Source organism: Sinohyriopsis cumingii, chromosome 16, assembly GCF_028554795.1.
Source record: "Sinohyriopsis cumingii isolate HCF-2022 chromosome 16, ASM2855479v2, whole genome shotgun sequence".
Lineage (NCBI taxonomy): Eukaryota > Metazoa > Mollusca > Bivalvia > Unionida > Unionidae > Sinohyriopsis > Sinohyriopsis cumingii.
Window position 1 is genome coordinate 25410525 of NC_142976.1, and position 17848 is coordinate 25428372.

At 35.4% G+C, this 17848-nt stretch overlaps 1 protein-coding gene across 2 annotated transcripts in view; it reads right to left on the reverse strand.

Annotated features, from left to right (window-relative positions):
• LOC149780097 (PRELI domain containing protein 3B-like) overlaps nucleotides 1-17848 on the reverse strand; it is a 34757-nt gene that overhangs the window by 7617 nt on the left and 9292 nt on the right. Inside the window, exons 2-5 of one of the 2 annotated variants that reach the window (XM_089936857.1) lie at nucleotides 13745-13913; nucleotides 10282-10368; nucleotides 7226-7296; nucleotides 4199-4301 (exon numbers count right to left, since the gene is read on the reverse strand). In XM_089936857.1, coding sequence (XP_089792983.1) covers nucleotides 4199-4301; nucleotides 7226-7296; nucleotides 10282-10368; nucleotides 13745-13913 — 430 coding nt within the window. Of the gene's footprint in view, nucleotides 1-4198; nucleotides 4302-7225; nucleotides 7297-10281; nucleotides 10369-11176; nucleotides 11264-13744; nucleotides 13914-17848 lie in introns of both variants that reach the window. The other variant, XM_089936858.1, reaches the window with a different exon arrangement.

Sequence of the window (17848 nt, forward strand, 5' to 3'; positions counted from 1 at the left end):
ATGGGTAATATATATAAATTTGGGTGATGAACAGTACAAATGTTGGTTAAAACCACTCAAAGGAAATAGGGTTCCACATGCTTTATTTTAGAATAAATGTCAACCTCCTTCAAGAAATTTAAAATATAATACACATTTACCATTTCAAACAGTTCCTACAAGTTCTTCACATTGTAGTAATGATCACATATAGGTTGGAAATCAAAACAATCTATCATACAATGCTTCATAGACCTGCCAACCCTTAGAAGACCATATCAGTAAGGCAGATGATTTTTTCCTGTAAGTTTTACCAGTTTTCAGCAAGGCGTAACAAAATATCATGTACTGCTACTGTAAAGCTGGAGAACATGTATTCAAATGAAAAGTTTATAAAGTAACCTTATTTACTTCTAGTACAGTTACGCATTTTTAAGTTTCAAACCCAATGCAGCTCAATGGCTTGTTGCTATCTCTCAACAGCAATCATATCTGCTACAAGACATTCAAATAGACACACAGTGTCCCTTCCAGCTCTTGACAAGAATGTGAACATTCCTTTTAATTCTTATGTAATGATTTATCAACATTCCCTTTTGTCTTCACCATGTATTGCTTGCTGGATGACATTTTTACATTTTTTTAGAATCAAGTTTGATCATGCAGATGCTCTGCGTGAAAATAATATGTGCAGTTTAAAGTGTCTGAGGAACTACTGTTAGGCTGGTTACCCAACTAACTCTACAAAATCTAATATGTAACCCAGTTCTAAATCAAACTCGGATCGGCCAATTATCTGGAGTTTACAACAACAATCATATTTCCGTAGATTCTACTTTTATTCCACAAGTTCGCATTTTAAGGATCATTTTCAAAAGACTTACAGCAAAAGCTTTGGGGTTGGCATTAAAGATGCCTGTTGAAAAAAACCTGGGTAATAAGATGAGCCATAGGGTACCCGCTTACCATATACAACTTTTGTGCCAGTAAAGGCAGCACTCATTTTGTTTTCAAGTTGACAATCCTTTTGATTTAGCTGCAAATACATGTGCTTTTTCAGTGCCAAGGATCTCTGCCTTTTCTAGTAAATGACAGACCTGAATTCCAAAGCTTGTTTTCCCATGTAACAACTCTTTGATTCAGCCATGAATAAGGTACAGTGGCAAGTAAAAGACAGTGGTTATTTGATTTTGCCATACAAATGATGTGTTCAGTTTCAGTCTTGAATAGATTTGTAGGATCAATGCGTTACTTACAAAGCTCAGTCTCTAAATGAACATCCACATGAACTGAGGCCAAGGAAAGGGATTCAGATGACATTTATGATGACTAGACCACAACGATTTACTAGACCATGATGAAGGATTTCACAACTCTATCAGGCAATGGGGATGAATTCTTGGGTTTGTACCACATGACATTAAGTTGTGATACTGTGAATTAAATAAAATTGGGTGTTTGAGCTTCAATATGTAGGAGTGGGTTGACTAATTTCAACTATACCACTCCCTCAATAACTTGTGCCCTATAACTCGCAAGCCCACTTATAATGTTGGGTCAGTCGTGGATTTTATTTTTATTACTAGAAAGTACTATAAAACTGACCCCTATTTGTTGAACATGAAGTAAATCGCAATCAAAATTGGTAACTGAAACCTTGATATACTGCTCGTTTTACAGTTGAAAACGACCTATATGACCTGGAAATCTGAATCAACATTATGAAATTATCAACTTTTAATAAGGACGTCATGTATTTTGTTAAAATTTCTTCCAAACAAAATTTTTGGTACACCATAAATAACAGTATGCAACAAAATTTGATCAATGAAATTGTCACTAACGCCTACTTGAGGCAGCACTTTAATAAACAAGTACCAATTAAATAAGTTTTTCTTTATCAAGTGAAAAGCGTGTTTTAGTTATATCTCTTAATTAGGTTTAAGTGTAATGATAATAAACATAATGTGCCCTGTTGTATTCAAACATGAAATATTCCTGAAATATATCTACCATAACAGCTATGCCTGCAAGCGTTTCTATGTGTGTGAGAACCTAATTAAGTGCCAAAGGTGTTTTGGTACCTAATTTGCATAAGTATTTTGTTGTATTGCTGCAATGAATTAAAAGATGACCTCTTGTATTACCATGTTAATTACGGTTTTTGTATCAAATAAAGGGGGTGGACTAATTGAAAGTTAAAAGGCTTGGAAATCCAACCTGCATAAGAGCCAGAGCTAGAACACCTGTTCTAGAGTCTGGTCAACTTGTTTCAAGCAATCAATTGAACAATGTTGCAAATTTTGTTTTTATTTGGGGGGTGGTGGTGAACATAATGTAATTAAACTACCTTAATTTAGCATACTCATTCACAAATGCAATCAACAATAGCAAGACAACCAAGCAAAATGAATGCTTGATGATGTAAAGTTCTTTTTCATAGATATGTTTAATTAACGAAATGCTACTTTCAGAGTTTGTAGTTAATTTGTAATTCCTAAATTGGCTCTCAATTTCCTGAAGGGCAAGAAGTTTCACTATCACATGCAATGAAATCATGGCATCAATATTTTATTATTATTATTATAGAACAATTGTGAAAAGAATTGACTTTCGACGATGACCACTGTTTCACGAACTAAATTTTAGGTTTCTTAAAAGGAATCTTGTTTGGTTGCATGTGTGTGTTATGATCTGGATTTTTAACATAGCTTTGACAATTTTTCAGTTATATCACTATATCTGAATTGTGGCAGTTTATAGTAATGTCTAGCTATTGGGCATCATGCCACAGACATGTAGCATGATGTTCCACCCAATCACATTATCCTGAAACCAGGAAGACCAGTCCTAACACTAAGCTATTAATGCCAAGGGCCTAGCAGGGTAGTTGTTAGTACCATTTTTATCAGTCAGCCTGGGTTCAATCCTGTGACCTCCTGCATTCGAGGCAGACGATCTAACCACTAGGCCACCGAAGCGGTCTGTTTGGTTTTGAGTTTGAATCAATAACTAGTCTAGTTCCCAGCTTACTATACTCCTTGTGTTGCATTCCACAAGAGTAGGGAATGTAATGATCAGGGATCCAGCCTACTCAACAACATAAAGCAGTGATGTAATACACAAAGTTTTTGCATACACATGAAGGTTTTTGAAACCAGTTGGAATAATGTTAACGATCTCTCAGTGATTGGACATCTTGAAAATAAAGGTCATTTTTACATAAAAATGAATGTTGTTAAAAAGAGGAATTTATTGACAAGTATTCCCAATGTGATTTTAAAGTGAGTATTCAGCCATTTAACAGACCAGTTTGCTCCTCCCACTGCAGTTTTCTCAATGTCCAGCGAGGATGGTATCATTTTATAGTGTTATGGAGGTCCATTGATACCTTGTGCTCTTGCTTGAAGCGTGGTCTATGTTTTTGGACCCCATTGTGTGCAAGTTATCGAGGGAGAGGTGTATTGCAATGACTACCTTATCCCTATGGATGGTAGGTTTGATCAAATGGAGCTTGGTATCGATAGCATGATGCCTGCTAAATAAGGATTATTTTAATACCGGGTTCAAAAATCAATATTTTCAATATTTTGTAGAGATAAAGCTATTTTACTTTTTACATTCTGTTTGTCGCTTTATTTATATCAGTTACTAAAACGCCAAACACCATTCCAAAATTACCAGTCAGTGATCTCGTCATATGTTCACCCTAGGGTGTTGGTTATGTCCTTTGTGTATCATTGTGAAATCCCATGCTGGGATCAGAATTTCTGGGCAGAACTCACTGAAGCATCATTCTTGCTCAAACATTTTTAGCTGTGCATGAACATGTGTATCCTACATCAATGCATATGAGGAGTTGTATTAGTCTCACCTGTAAACTGTGTTATCATGATGCACCTTCTGCATATGCGAGTGAAATCCTTGTATATCAGGATACAAACTTTGGATATAGTACAATATGTCAACAAAGTTTCAGGTGAATACAACAACTGATGTAGAAGATACACTAAGAAAAGAAAGACAACCCAAGATCTTGGCATCACTGACACTGACAGTGGCAGACAAGCGATACTGATATTTTGCTATTCACAGTTGATGTAAAAATCTAAAATGTGAGAACAATCAATGTCATGGTGATTATTTGTTGCATAAAGTCACATGTCAACAAAAAATTGCAAACTCTGTTTACAGATGCTTTTCTAAATTGGTGACTTGCCTTGCTAGCATTAGTGGATATTGTGTCGGTCACCATGTTCTCCATGTAGCTGGAGAGAGGGATGCCTTCCACAGTCACTACAGCTTCTTGTGTCAATCTGGTTCTGGAAAAGGAAATTTTCATTCAAGTTTGCTCTAAAAACTCACCTACTTCAACTTCAAGAAAAGACTTAATAGCAGTAGTATTATGCATGGTAAAGGAATATTTGTTGCCATTTCATAAAGCTATAACACTGCAGTTCTGCCAACCCTCCAGACTCGCAATTAGTGAAGAGAGGGATACAAATTAGTGAATTCTGAACACAATTAGTGAAAAATGTATACCATGACACTAGCTCCTTCTACTTTGTTGGTCGGTACTGCATATATGAAAATCCAAAAATAAAAATAAAACATTATTTACACTGATTTCAAGTACAAATTTATTTGCTGTCAAATTTACAAATTTCATAATTGTCATGATATGATGTGGCAGAATTGAACGTCCTCAACTGTACTAAGGAAAATTTGTTCTCAAAACAGTTCAGGCTTCTTGCCTGCTGTTTAATCTTGGTGACTAAAATTGTTGCAAATTTTCAGCACCTATGGAGGCTTTGTTGTTGTTCTAGGGTTTAACGCCATTATTCAGCACAAGATAGGCTATACATGGTGGCCAGTATAACTGATGGAGGAAGAACCCTGGAAAGAACCACCGACCCACAAGAAGCTACTGGCAAGCTTTCCCATGTACCCACGCTAGCCATGCCTTGGACTCGAACCCACACAGACTGAGGTGAGATGGCCGTGACCTGGAACGGTGAGCACTTTAGACCACTCGGGACCCCCTAAGGAGGCACTAAAGTTTGTCTTAGTTTTCTTTACAACAGGAAACACTCTTTCACTGTCACTGTTATAAGTTATATTTGTAGCTTGCAGGGCTTGAGTGGGTGGCTTATGTACTCATAGCTGAAATCTGCTTGGAGCTCTTCATTTTTCCAATATCTATGCGCATTTTGCAAGTTGTGTGCTTTTTCACATCCTTCTGCTACATGCCCACTGTGGCTTGTATTTTTGCTTACAACCTAGCTGTCATACATGTACTATATCATAATATTATTACATAGTACATATATTATTATACAGTACATATATGATTATATCGTACATGTATGACAGGTAAACTGTAAGCAATGATATAAGTCTCTGTGCACATTCCCAATTCTAACATGTGACATACCACTGTACGAAAAGCATAATATACATTGATGTTTGATGGCTGAAAGCAATGCCAATTTTTGGTGTACTCCAATCTATATTTAACTTTTTGTGGATACAGATCTTTTTCGTGGAGGATAACTCATTTTAACCATTGTGTAGCTTAATTACAAAATGGTATTAATCCATTAAGATGAAACGTCGAACAATTAGTGGTGTTTGGTGCATGCATGGAAAAATATGAATTTAAGCAAATTGTGATACATGCTAATCTTTCAATATCTGCAAAATTCCTACACTTGAAAAAACTGTCTACATTTGATGTTTGGTTTATTAAAAAAAATTACATTTGCTATGAGTATGTACATGTGATATAATTTTTTTAGTTGGGCCCTGACTTTCTTCACAAGTATTTGTAAAACTTCTGTTCTAATTGTAGATTATATACTTTACTATGCTTGCTACAAGACAAACTGTAACAATCTGATATAGTTCTACTAACTTCACAACAAGCAATAAGTAACTGTTATGGGCATCAGTGACCACTGCTGCTATTTTGACATTCACTTAACAGGATAACATTTATTTTATTCACAATTTAAGTTGATTAAGAATCTGCGAATTTGTGATTTTTTTCCATGCAGCGTGAATCTGTGAAATCACTATCAAGAGTCATGAAGACCATGTCAAATCATGAAGTCTGGCAGATCTGACACTGACAGTGTCAACGGTTTTTATTAAATGCACTGATTTCATTATCTCTCTCCACTATCTTGCTTTTGGTACACTCAAAAATGTTTGAAATAACCGTGCTCAACAAATTTACTTGCAATTAATATCTCATTTTTAAATGTTGGATACTACAGGATTTTACTGAGCTTCAGACACTCCCTCTCTCTCTTCCATAAACATCAATGAACGGAATAAGCTTAAATAAATATGCAATGGCACCCTAGAATTTTACTTACAATGTACCAATTTATTACATAGAATTTACTTACAATGCACTAAATTATTACAATTAGACAAAGAACATTCAAACAGAAATAAAGTGGTAACTGTTCATCACTGATTTTATTGTTTTGGGGTTCAATGCCATTTCTCAGTGCAAGATAGGCTATGCATGGCAGCCAGTATAATTGGTGGAGGAAGAACCTCGGAACCACCAACCCACAGGATGTTACTGGCAAGGTTTCTCACATACCCACAATGGCTGAGCACAAGACTTGAACCCACATGGAAAGAGGTGAGATGACGGTGTTCTGAAAAGGTGAGCACTTTAGAGCACTCAGAGCCCTCATTGGATTTGAGTGTTAACAGTATATTTATTGTAGGGCCAATAACATGTGATTTTTTTGGACAGGAAAGGGCATTTTTTGATAAAGTGCTCTGAACAGTAAGAAGATGAGGTTAGTTAAAAAAGGTGATCTGAACAGCATTCAATGCTGTAAGTGTTAATACGTGTACCCTTCAAATTAAACACTGTCCAAGTGTACTCCAAAAGGCTGCAAATTACAGATTATTAATTTGGTGGTTTGACTGCTTGCTATTTCATTAACCTGATGCACTTATCGTTTCCATGGAGGACTCATCTTTCTCTAGGCTAAAATCTGTTGTGAACTGAGGCATTGTATGCATTCAAAAGTACCAACTTAATATCCTTGTGACATAATGATGAGATATGTTTCCCTCCTTGAGCAAATCTACTTGACCTATTCAGTGGCTGGTGAACAATGAAGAACAGGAAAGAAATCATTGAAACAAGCAAATTTCTTAACAATACATGAAACCAAAATAGTCTCAAAAATGAAATAAAACAGCCATGTTTACTTACTTATTTGGGTCTAGAGGATGTGGGGAATATATTAGCTGTTCATCTATTGTAATTAGATTGCAGAAGGTTAGCTGCAAATAAAAAAGGACACCAATCTTAGTAATTACAAACAAAATGAAAAATTTGTTCAGAATTTTTTATGAAAGGCTTCATACTAGTTTAAAACAGAAGTGATAGAAAGAAGCACAGTTACTGTTTAAAAACATGCAGTATGACAAATATATTTATGTAAATTAAAAGTAAAATTTAAATTTTGCATTCAATTACATATCTAACTCGTATATATGAAAATTAAATTGGATTATATTCATATTCAAGAACTGGATCAGTCAATCAGTCATTTTACAGCAGTGTAACTCAGAGACTGAGAATGATATTGTGACAAATATGGCACTCCATCACCATAAGGCAGTGTAACTCAGAAACTGAGAATGATATTGTGACAAATATGGCACTCCATCACCATAAGGCAGTGTAACTCAGAGACTGAGAATGATATTGTGACAAATATGGCACTCCATCACCATAAGGCGATTCATTATAACATGAAACTGTTATAAAGTAAGCATGGTTATGGATTCTACTTTATGTTAAATTCTGTACTTCATTATAATGCAATGTCTCACTCCAATGCAGTATAATCCGACTCCCAGGGACTGCATTATAATGAGAGAGTGCCAAATATGGTTGGAATTGCATTAGACTGACACACTGATAGTAAAAATTGCAAACTGGTCATATATTCAAAGGAAAAGGCTCAACAAATTACAAAAAAATCATACAAGAATAATTGAGTCTGCTTGGATAAAAAGCAATTTTGCAAAAAATGGTCTGTAATATTCATTTTAACTGCATATATTTAAACAATAGAACATGTAAAAAAAAACATTTATTTTGCTCAAATTATCATAAAAACTAGTGATCAAAATGTGCGAAAACTGGATTTAAAAAAATAATTGCTGTTACTGTATATGTTTATACTGGGTTCTCAGTAGACATGTAACCTCAGGTTTTGATGTGTGTAATTTAAAGTTTACCCATTTCTGATGGATTCCAACCTGTGCATTTTTATTATGCATGATGATTTCAGCCGTAGCTACCCATGATTCACCTCTGGCAAAATTTCCAACTGAGCATATGCTGTTCAAAATAAACTGACTATGCACCAGTGATTGACATTTGATAGACTGCTATTTACACCTCAGAGGTCCCTATGCAAAATCAATATGAACTTGGCAGCGCCAACAATTCATTGATGTCTGGTTTAGGTGAGTATAACACAATCAAGATTAGATTATTCTGAGATTACATTCGATGTCTGTGATAGAGGAAGAAGGAATTAACCGATCACCTTAGTGTTGTAATCTGAAGAATTTAAGACAAATATGCTTTATGAGGTGTTACAAGTAATATTGGGATCAAGGACAGTCCATGTTGGCTTTCAATAAAAATAGGGTGACCTTTGATTATTTTTGTTCTGTTGAATTGTTCTTGTGTTGTTTAAGAGATTTGTATAGAAATATTTAAGTGAAGTGATATAGAAATAATTAAGTGAAGTGATACATATTTTAGTGCAGTTCATGTCAAAATGTAGAGACATCTCATGTCCAACTTTGAAACTTTCTCCTTTGGAAGAATTTAGCTTGGATGAGTACTTGAAAGCAGTCAGCAACTTTAAAAATTCTACCATAGAAAAACTGACTGAGCTTTCTTGAAGGTTGAGCATGGCTGTTTTGTCATTGCCACATTTTAATACTGATAGAAGATAATCTTCATTCTTTGCAAAATTAAAATTATTCAAGGGGAAATCTGGACAAAACTATTGAGAGCCTGTTAAGTGTGAAACTAAATAATCACAATGTCATTACTGGACACCAGTCAGTAATCTTGTGAATGGACTAAAATTGTGTGTGAATTTTATTTTTAAAACATCTTGGCAGTGAACTATGAGATATATACATTTTCCTTCTTTTTGATCTTTCATACACTGGATCATATTAATTAATCACAATGTTTCAAGAAGTAGATTTTTCCTGTCTGTCTCAGAAACAGCCTGCCAGTGATGAGCATTCTAACACTTCAACTTTTAAGGAGGAGAAAAAATCTTGTAACATTGTAAGAAATCTTAAGCATCAGTTACGAAATACTGTACTTTCCCTTTATTCAACATTGCTCCAGGAATAACAAACCATGCCAGCTATCATCTTCGCTAGCCAAGGTTGTGATAACCCTATCTACACCTTGGTGGATCAAACAGCTATACTGGTGCTTTGTCCTAGCAACATCTATTAGATTTCATGTGTTGCCTCCCTCAGTATGTAATGACAACTAACCAATAGCTTGGTGGATTGTACATCGGCCAAAAACGGTGGTGGCAATTGATCTAAAAAGGATACTTTGTAAGTTTGACATCAAAAGTATGAATATGTACCAGAGGGAAGCCATTACAGGTGTATTTAAGTAAAAGGTATTTGTGCAAACATGGACCAGCAGTAGAAAATAGCTTATTTATCAGTCCATTCAAGTTGTGTGCTTCCCTTGTCTCGATCACGCAGGAATAGTGTTCACATTTGAACAACTTTAATTTTTATTGGATGCAGTGGCTTGCCACCGCATCCAATAAAATTCACAAACCTGAAGCACATTAATATCTGCTTGATGTGCCAAGGTGTAGATAGGGTTATGGGAACCTTGGCTAGCGAAGATGCCCAGCTATGAGATCATAACTTTAAAACAAATGACTCTTGAGATTTGAAATCTAATGAGGACCCAGTCCATTTCACACAATTCAAGCAAAATTATTACATTTAGACAATCAAGAGGGAAACAGAAAACTTGAAAACCAGTCAAACTCACACTGAAATATTTTGAATTAAAATATCTATACCACCAGCCTCAATGCCACTGTTGGAAACCAAATAAATCCAAACCCCCAAAAAACTAATATAACTACCACATGTACAGGTATGCTTTACTTTTTCACTAACAAGGTCTTGGAATTGAGCTAACGACAACATGCAAAATAACAACAAAATGAACAAAATAAAGCTACTCACATTCCTGGACCTCAAAGTCATCATGCGCTTTTTGGGGTCCACCTCTGAATGCTCACTTGCATAACAAATACGATCACGACCTAAAATCTAAGCAAAACATTAAAGAAATAAATCATTTATAACTAAAAAACAACAGAACAAGACCACATGCAACAGTATACCCCAACTCTCTGAGTAATGAAATTAAACTCTGGCTCAAGGTCGAAGGACAGTAAAAAATTCTGTCAGACACTGAGGACATGATTCATAAAAGATAATTATACTTGCCCAAGAGTTACTGGAGTCACCGTCAGGGCCTTCAATTAGATTTTATGTTGGAGGTGAGTTGCCAAAGTAGAGGGTGGGGTGGGGGTTGGGGACTGCCCCCAACAGGGATAGTTTTTTTTTAAAAAGTAGGCAGATAAATCATATGATAAGAAAAGGCCTACACAGTCCTGCTTCCTAAGACCCCCACTGTCTGGTGTTAGACTTCTCCAAATTCAAGTCTGAAGTTTTCTCTATAATGGATTCCCAGATTTTGGAGAAATTTACCACTGAACTTCCTTTTCTAAATCCAATGAAGTTGAAATACATGTATATAGAAATGTTCGTTTTGGACTTTTCTATGATGTTGAGACAATCTCAGATTTATATATTTTAACACCGAATCCCTCAATATATTTTAAACTTTTAACCCCAAATCGATATATTTTAACACTTATAACCCCGAATCCTTCAGTGTATTTTAACACTTTAAACTCCAAATCCCTCAAAAATAGTTTACTACCTAACAAATTACTACCAAAATTTCACTTTGCCGAAAGACTAGAATGTTAAAATTTTCTTGACTTCAATCCAGAGTTCAAATTCCAAACTTAGAGAGTTTGGTGCAAAGATCGCATCATTTTCTACTTACATTATGTGAACGTATTGCCATAAGTTTTCTTTGTAAATCCACAGCTGAAATTTCGCTGACATAGCACATTCCAGAAATGCCTATAAGCTAAATTATCATTTAAAATTAGATGGATGCATAAAACAATATAATCAGTAAGACATTATATAACAGTCTATAAAAATATAAGCAAATTTGTATTTGTAAGAAGGTTAGATAACAGTGTCACTCATGGATTACTAGTATTGTAAATTTGCAATAGGCAGAGAAAATCATATTTATTAGACTGAAAATGAAGTGTTTGGATTCCAATCGAAATATGCATGTAGGCTCCTTACTCTCGCTGCCTGTCAGGCACAGGAGGACACAAGGAATGTTTACTGAAAGTAAGACAAAGTCGTGCATATTTTGAGAGATGATAACCTGCCATATAAATAAAAACAAAAGATGGATGAATCATTGAAACATATCTATGTGCTGCGCATTACATACTACATATCCTCTCCTGGTCACACACCTCCATGGATAGTGACTGAGGAGTTGTAACCCAAAATCCATCGCATAAGAGTCTCCATGCTATGACTACATATTTGGTTTTAAAAAGAATAACAAAAAATATCATTGGAGTTGAAATCTTTGTACATCTGACCATTGTCTCTCTCCCACTTACCCCAGGGATAAGAGTCAAAATTATGTACCCTTGATGAGCATGATTATTTTATGGAAAATAATGTATTAAATTTGATGACTTTCCATCCAGTCATTTTGGTGTGGGTAGAATTGCTAACATAATGATGTACAGAGATACATTTTATCACAATATCCTCAACATTAACCGATTCGGCCCCGATCCCGTCTGTAGGCGTGATGAAGATGTACCCTACTTCAAAGCCCTGCAGCATCATGGCCATTTAAGATACACCAACGTGGGTGGTATTAAAAAAAGCAGACAGATATAGCTCTAAAATGATATTAAATAATCTGGAAGTTCTAGTTGCACTACAAAATACAGTTAGAAAAAGCTCATTTTTCGGACCCGTTTTTTTTTCACCCAAAATTCGCTCGAGATCGGAATGCGATTTTGTGTCCGGATTTTAGACCTTTTGGCCTCAGATCTAAGGCATACCGGTCTTAACTGCACACAGACAGGTGAACCTTTGCAAAAACTAGGATAAGGTGGGCATTTGGAATAAATTGCGGTCTCCATACGAAAATGATGGGTCTATTAAGCAAAAAAAAAAAAAGAAGTCTAACTTTTACCCTTCTGCTCGTGCACAAGCAAAATAACCAACGGAAATGTTTCTAATACAACTAGCATTATTCTCATGGATAATCTGTTGAAAACCGCTGTATTATGATGTATTCAGAAATAGTACCCCAAATCTCGTTCCTATGCACATTTCAGGCAAAAACAAAAAAAAACTCTGGGACCGAATGAGTTAAAGCATTGGGAGAATGTCGTGTCTATTTCAACATTAAAGCATTGGGAGAATGTCGTGTCTATTTCACCTTTAACAGTGATTTTGCTTGGAGAAAGTGTAATCTGATTATTGTATTGTACAGAGGCAGATATCATAGAGTAAGGGGATTAATTCTGATGTCTGATTTGATAGTAATGTTCTGTATCATCATAGATTCACCAGCTTGCTCCATATTAATAGTCATTCTGCAAGAACCTCATATTTTATTCTACCCAATTCATTTTGCACAATAATAGTCACAGTTCAGGGATTTTTCTGGCCCTGTTTTAGGGCAGAACATCAGTCCCATTCCCAGTACCAAAAACTGTAAACTATTCCAGATTTTATTGTAAAAGTTCCCAATTAGAACTTTATAAAACTCCACGTCCTTTACTATGCAAGCTTTGGGAGATGAATTACTATGAAGAGTATAGCAAGGGATCTTACAAGTAATCAGGCATTAAATAGTTAGGGATCCATGTTTGACTATAATAATTTGGGCAAAACAACCCGTATCCATCTAGAATATGGCAAATTTGAGGTAGACATGCGTAGAAAGTTCAAACTGAATATTGTTCAAATAGTCAATTCAAACTTTAGTTTTTGTACTTTTTCTCACCAGATGATTAAAATACTGATTAAATATTATTACAACCTAATACAAATACAATGTATTGAATCTTTTTTATTTGTTTCACACCAGCTGTTGTACAATATAAAATGGTAACCTCAACAATAAGCTAGTCATAAATCAACAGCAGTTAACAAAGAACAAGTCCCCTTTTGGAATTTTCATAGGAAGAAATATTTGGTAAAAGTAATAATTCTGCAAGTACTGGACTTCTATATATCCTCAGAGTCATAAGTAACTTTCCACTTGTCTCTTTGAAGGGAAAACTGAAACAAAAGTCAACTTTTACTCGGAATGATTCTGATGTTCAAGAATCATTTAATTTTAAAATGAGTAAATTAACAAGGAAACCACCACCAGAACTCCATGGACCCAGCCTATATTTTGAAAAGGGTAGAAAATTCCTGTAACTGTTATTATTGGTCTTACATAATCATTTATATGGACTGAATTATCTCAGAAGGCAGAGTTGCAAAAATTCCTATAAAACAAAATTACCTTTGCTGCCCAGTCTGGAATTCCCCACTTGGTACTCATTAATCGATGGCTTCGTAAAATACCATTTTTGTCTACAAAACGGTCAACTACGTCCAAACCAACCACTGATGGGTTCATGGGGTTGGGATATTTCCGCCAAGCTGCCGTAACGACCGTCTCCCATGGATGGCTTGATAAAAATAAATGAAGCAAATTATTTTTTTTATTCACAATTCAACACTTCCATTATTTTTGTCATTTTGGCTTGCAATGAGGAATAATTTTCAGTTTTCTAAATTCAAAAGCCAGAATATTAAAATCTTTCCTTCACAAGAGTTTATGAATCTGTATACATGTATTTTAGTGTTCATTTAAAACTTGCAAACCTTTTCACAAAGTCTTTGATCTAGCAAAATATCAATGTCTCAAAAATTATTTAAACCTTCCACATGTTGTGTATGTGACTGATGTGACTAGTAGTGTAAATCGCCCCTTTTCCTCCACCATTTGGAACAGATTTTACTCATTTTCTTAAAAGTACATATATGTTTATCTAGTTAGTTAACTTGAGGAATACTAAGCAATTTGCTAACATAAATACCCCCCCACCTCACCCAACAATTAGAATGGAAACGAGTTTATAGTCATAAGAAAGTGCACTACTCTTCTGAAAATAGTGTAAGTGGCTCCCCACACCTCACCCACACCCAACATTTATAATGGAAATGAGTTTATAGTCAAAAGAAAGTGCACTACTCTTCTGAAAATAGTGTACGTAAAAGTACAATCAACACTGCACCATAAGCAAGTCCAGTGGATATTCTCATACCTGCAACTGCCAATGTCCCCATGAATTTAACATGTTTCCATCTCATGATTATTACAGGGGAACAGAAAGTACATACAGTGTCCCCATGACTACTCAACCCAAATGCATTACTGACAAATAAAGATCAACATTTGCATTTTCTGATAATGACCATTAAGATGTACAAAGTTTTACAGCAACTGACTGCAACTGCAGTTTCATTCACCAAATCCTTCTATATACTGCACCCAGCAATAAGAGCAATAATGTCACAGCAGAAGAGATGTGTCAATATGCACAACTTCGGATATGCACCAGGTTTCATAGTGATCCATTAAAAACTATATGATCTGTTGCCTTCATAAAATAAAATTTGGTCTTTTATTATATGCAGTTGCAGAACAAAAAGGATATGCACATCTTAACACGATCATGTTTCAAGGCAATATACTGAAAACTGAAGGTCTAGTTGTGTTCACAAGATTCTGAGATACATTATATCTCCTGCGATAATTGTTTTCAAGCACTTACCTTCCCCCTTTCAAACTTACTGGTAAATGGTCTCTCCTTAATAAAGACTTGGCTTCAGACGATTTTCAGCAGAAATTAATGCAGTGACCATTGTAAACATGGTTATAAAATGTCAGGATCAGAAGATGTGTCAATTTCAGCTTCGGAAAGGTGTGTTTCTAATGTACAAAGCCATCAGGCTTGGCGTGTTATCTTTAACAGCTCAAATTATAGTCCCATCATTAACAACGAAAATTTGGAAATTGTTCTAATTAATGTGACCTTAATGTATTGCTGACATGAATAATAATCAGAGGTCTTGGAAATGCTTAATCACACAAATTTTGGATGCCAATTTTTTATACTGGATTTGCAGAAAATCACTTAGGCAAGAGTCCTCCAGGCACATGTAATACGTGGCCGGAAAATTCAACGACTTGCCAGTCCTGCTTCAGCCACCTGCTTAATGGGAAAATGTGTTGATCAATTAGCTGTGCTGATATTTACAATGACAGAATTTAGTGGCTGAAAGCCTCCACCCCACCCCCATACATATCACCATTATAAGAGGATGCTGCAATAGCTGGGCGGCAAGATCAAAGGCTTTGACTGGCAGCTGGGTGGGATAATCTACTGATATTTAGTGCTTGAATTCTGAGGCAGAAAGACCCGGAGATGTACATGTGATCATTTATAACAGCACATCAAACAAACAACTTTAGCTTTCATTATTGTCTTCATTTCCAAGTGTAGCTGAATAAGCAGTGCACATGACCTCAGAATCAAGACATCTTGAGATGAGTATTTTCGGGTTCAATGGCAAACTGACGAAGATTGTAATGAGATTAAGTTGAGTGCTTAAGTTTCTAGAACTGACAGTTTGGATGGGACAGTAGCCAGGTGTTAAGAAAGTGTGTGATGCCTAGCTTCATGCTTTGAATAAGACCTTCCTTGGATTGACAAAGTACAGACTCACTCTGATGGACAAACAAGACCTGTATCAGTGTTGTAAAGAATGTAGAAATCAAACTCAATGGCAACCAATAGTTCTTATAATTTGCAAAGTTTTCTGGGAGGGAACTGCAACTTTTGTTGGTGGGACTACTTTCAATATTAAATATTTTTAATTTATTATGCATGAATTTATTTGCAATAGCATTACTTAAATTTCAAGTTGTGTACCTATTCCCAACCCTCATCTTGTACAGCAAAGACACCCATGCAACACTTCCTGTAATTTACTTTCTTTGATACAGCATGATATACTCTATACATTTATAGTGCACCCACATCATGTTACATTAATCTTTCCCTGTAATTCATTTAAAACATAAAATCTCTCAAATTGCTGGTGCTATACTTGAAACTACCATCCTTGTTTTACAATGGCATAGTGAATGGTACCTAATGCAGTCAGCATAAAAATGTCTGAGCAAGTTTAAATGGGCTTTAATTTTTATTCCTTGCAAGATCGCATAGGCAATCTGTTCTGAGAATCCTTTGTTCCAGGTCCTTCAGTATCTTGTCCTGGACCCTTATTTTCAAATTTTGGCCTTCAGTTTATGATACACTCACAACTTTGTAGCAAATGTAGCCCTGGATTTCCACCTTTGTAATTATACAGAGCGCTGGGTTTAGATTTTATTACTTACCGACAAAACGATGCTAACAAATTATGGTGCAAATAACTGCATCACAAAAAAGCAAGGAAAAACAACTATGTAGGATTATACTAACTTCCAGTGGCTGCCACCTGTTGCCATGCATTTACATGTCTTGACCCTCTAGGGGAGTGATTCCCATCCAAGATGTCAGCATAAAAAAAGGCTAAATAATGTCTTGCACATAAGCTATTCGTCAAAGGTATGTATTTGTCATTGTGATATAAAAAAATGTGAACTCGTTTATTATTTGATTACTGAGTACTTAACAGATATTTGCTAATATGTATTTAAATTCTTAATTAACTGAGCCTAAAAGTACAACTATCTGCATGGGGGGGGGGGGGGTCTGCAAAACGTTTTGAAGCTAAGAAGGGGTCCCCCATATCTGAAAATATTCTGTTCAGTATAGGAAAGTCATAATGGTCATTTATGCATTCAGTAACAACTATTTCAGTAATGAATGTCGTTTTTAAAAATTTGATCACATGTACCTTTAAATGGCAATTATTCAGTTTATTTAGATCCTCATACATCCATATTCATTTGGAAGGTCATTATTTACATGATACAACAAATGAACACAAATGGCAAAAACACAATCAATACTGAAGTATATGCAATTTTTGGGATGAGGTCAACCTGAAATTGTGATCCAGTACAATATGGATTAAAGGCTGTGTGCTGTAATGTCACAATAAAAGATATGCATGTTGAAAAATTCAAAATGCTACCCTATTTCGTAATATTTCAACCTGACATACTCTTTTCTTGACCCAGTTTAGTACTTGGCCACCACTGTACAAGTCCACAACAATAAAAAACATTTCTTTTTTTATGACAGTTCATGGTGCAAAGCATTCAATAATTAGGATTGAACAGACTTTGGTTAAACTACAGTAAAATCTGTTATGAGTGACATCTGTCATGAGTGACCACCTGTCATTTCCAAAAACAATCATAATGTACAGATCGATTTTATTTTTATAAACACTGTCATGAACATGACCACTGCTACAAATGACCGCATCGCGAAAATGGGGATAAACTCTGCTGACCTTTATTTAACCGCCGTTACAATGACCGCTTACACCATTCTAAACACACCCCAAAAATAGGCTGGCTACCAATATTTGAAATATTTTT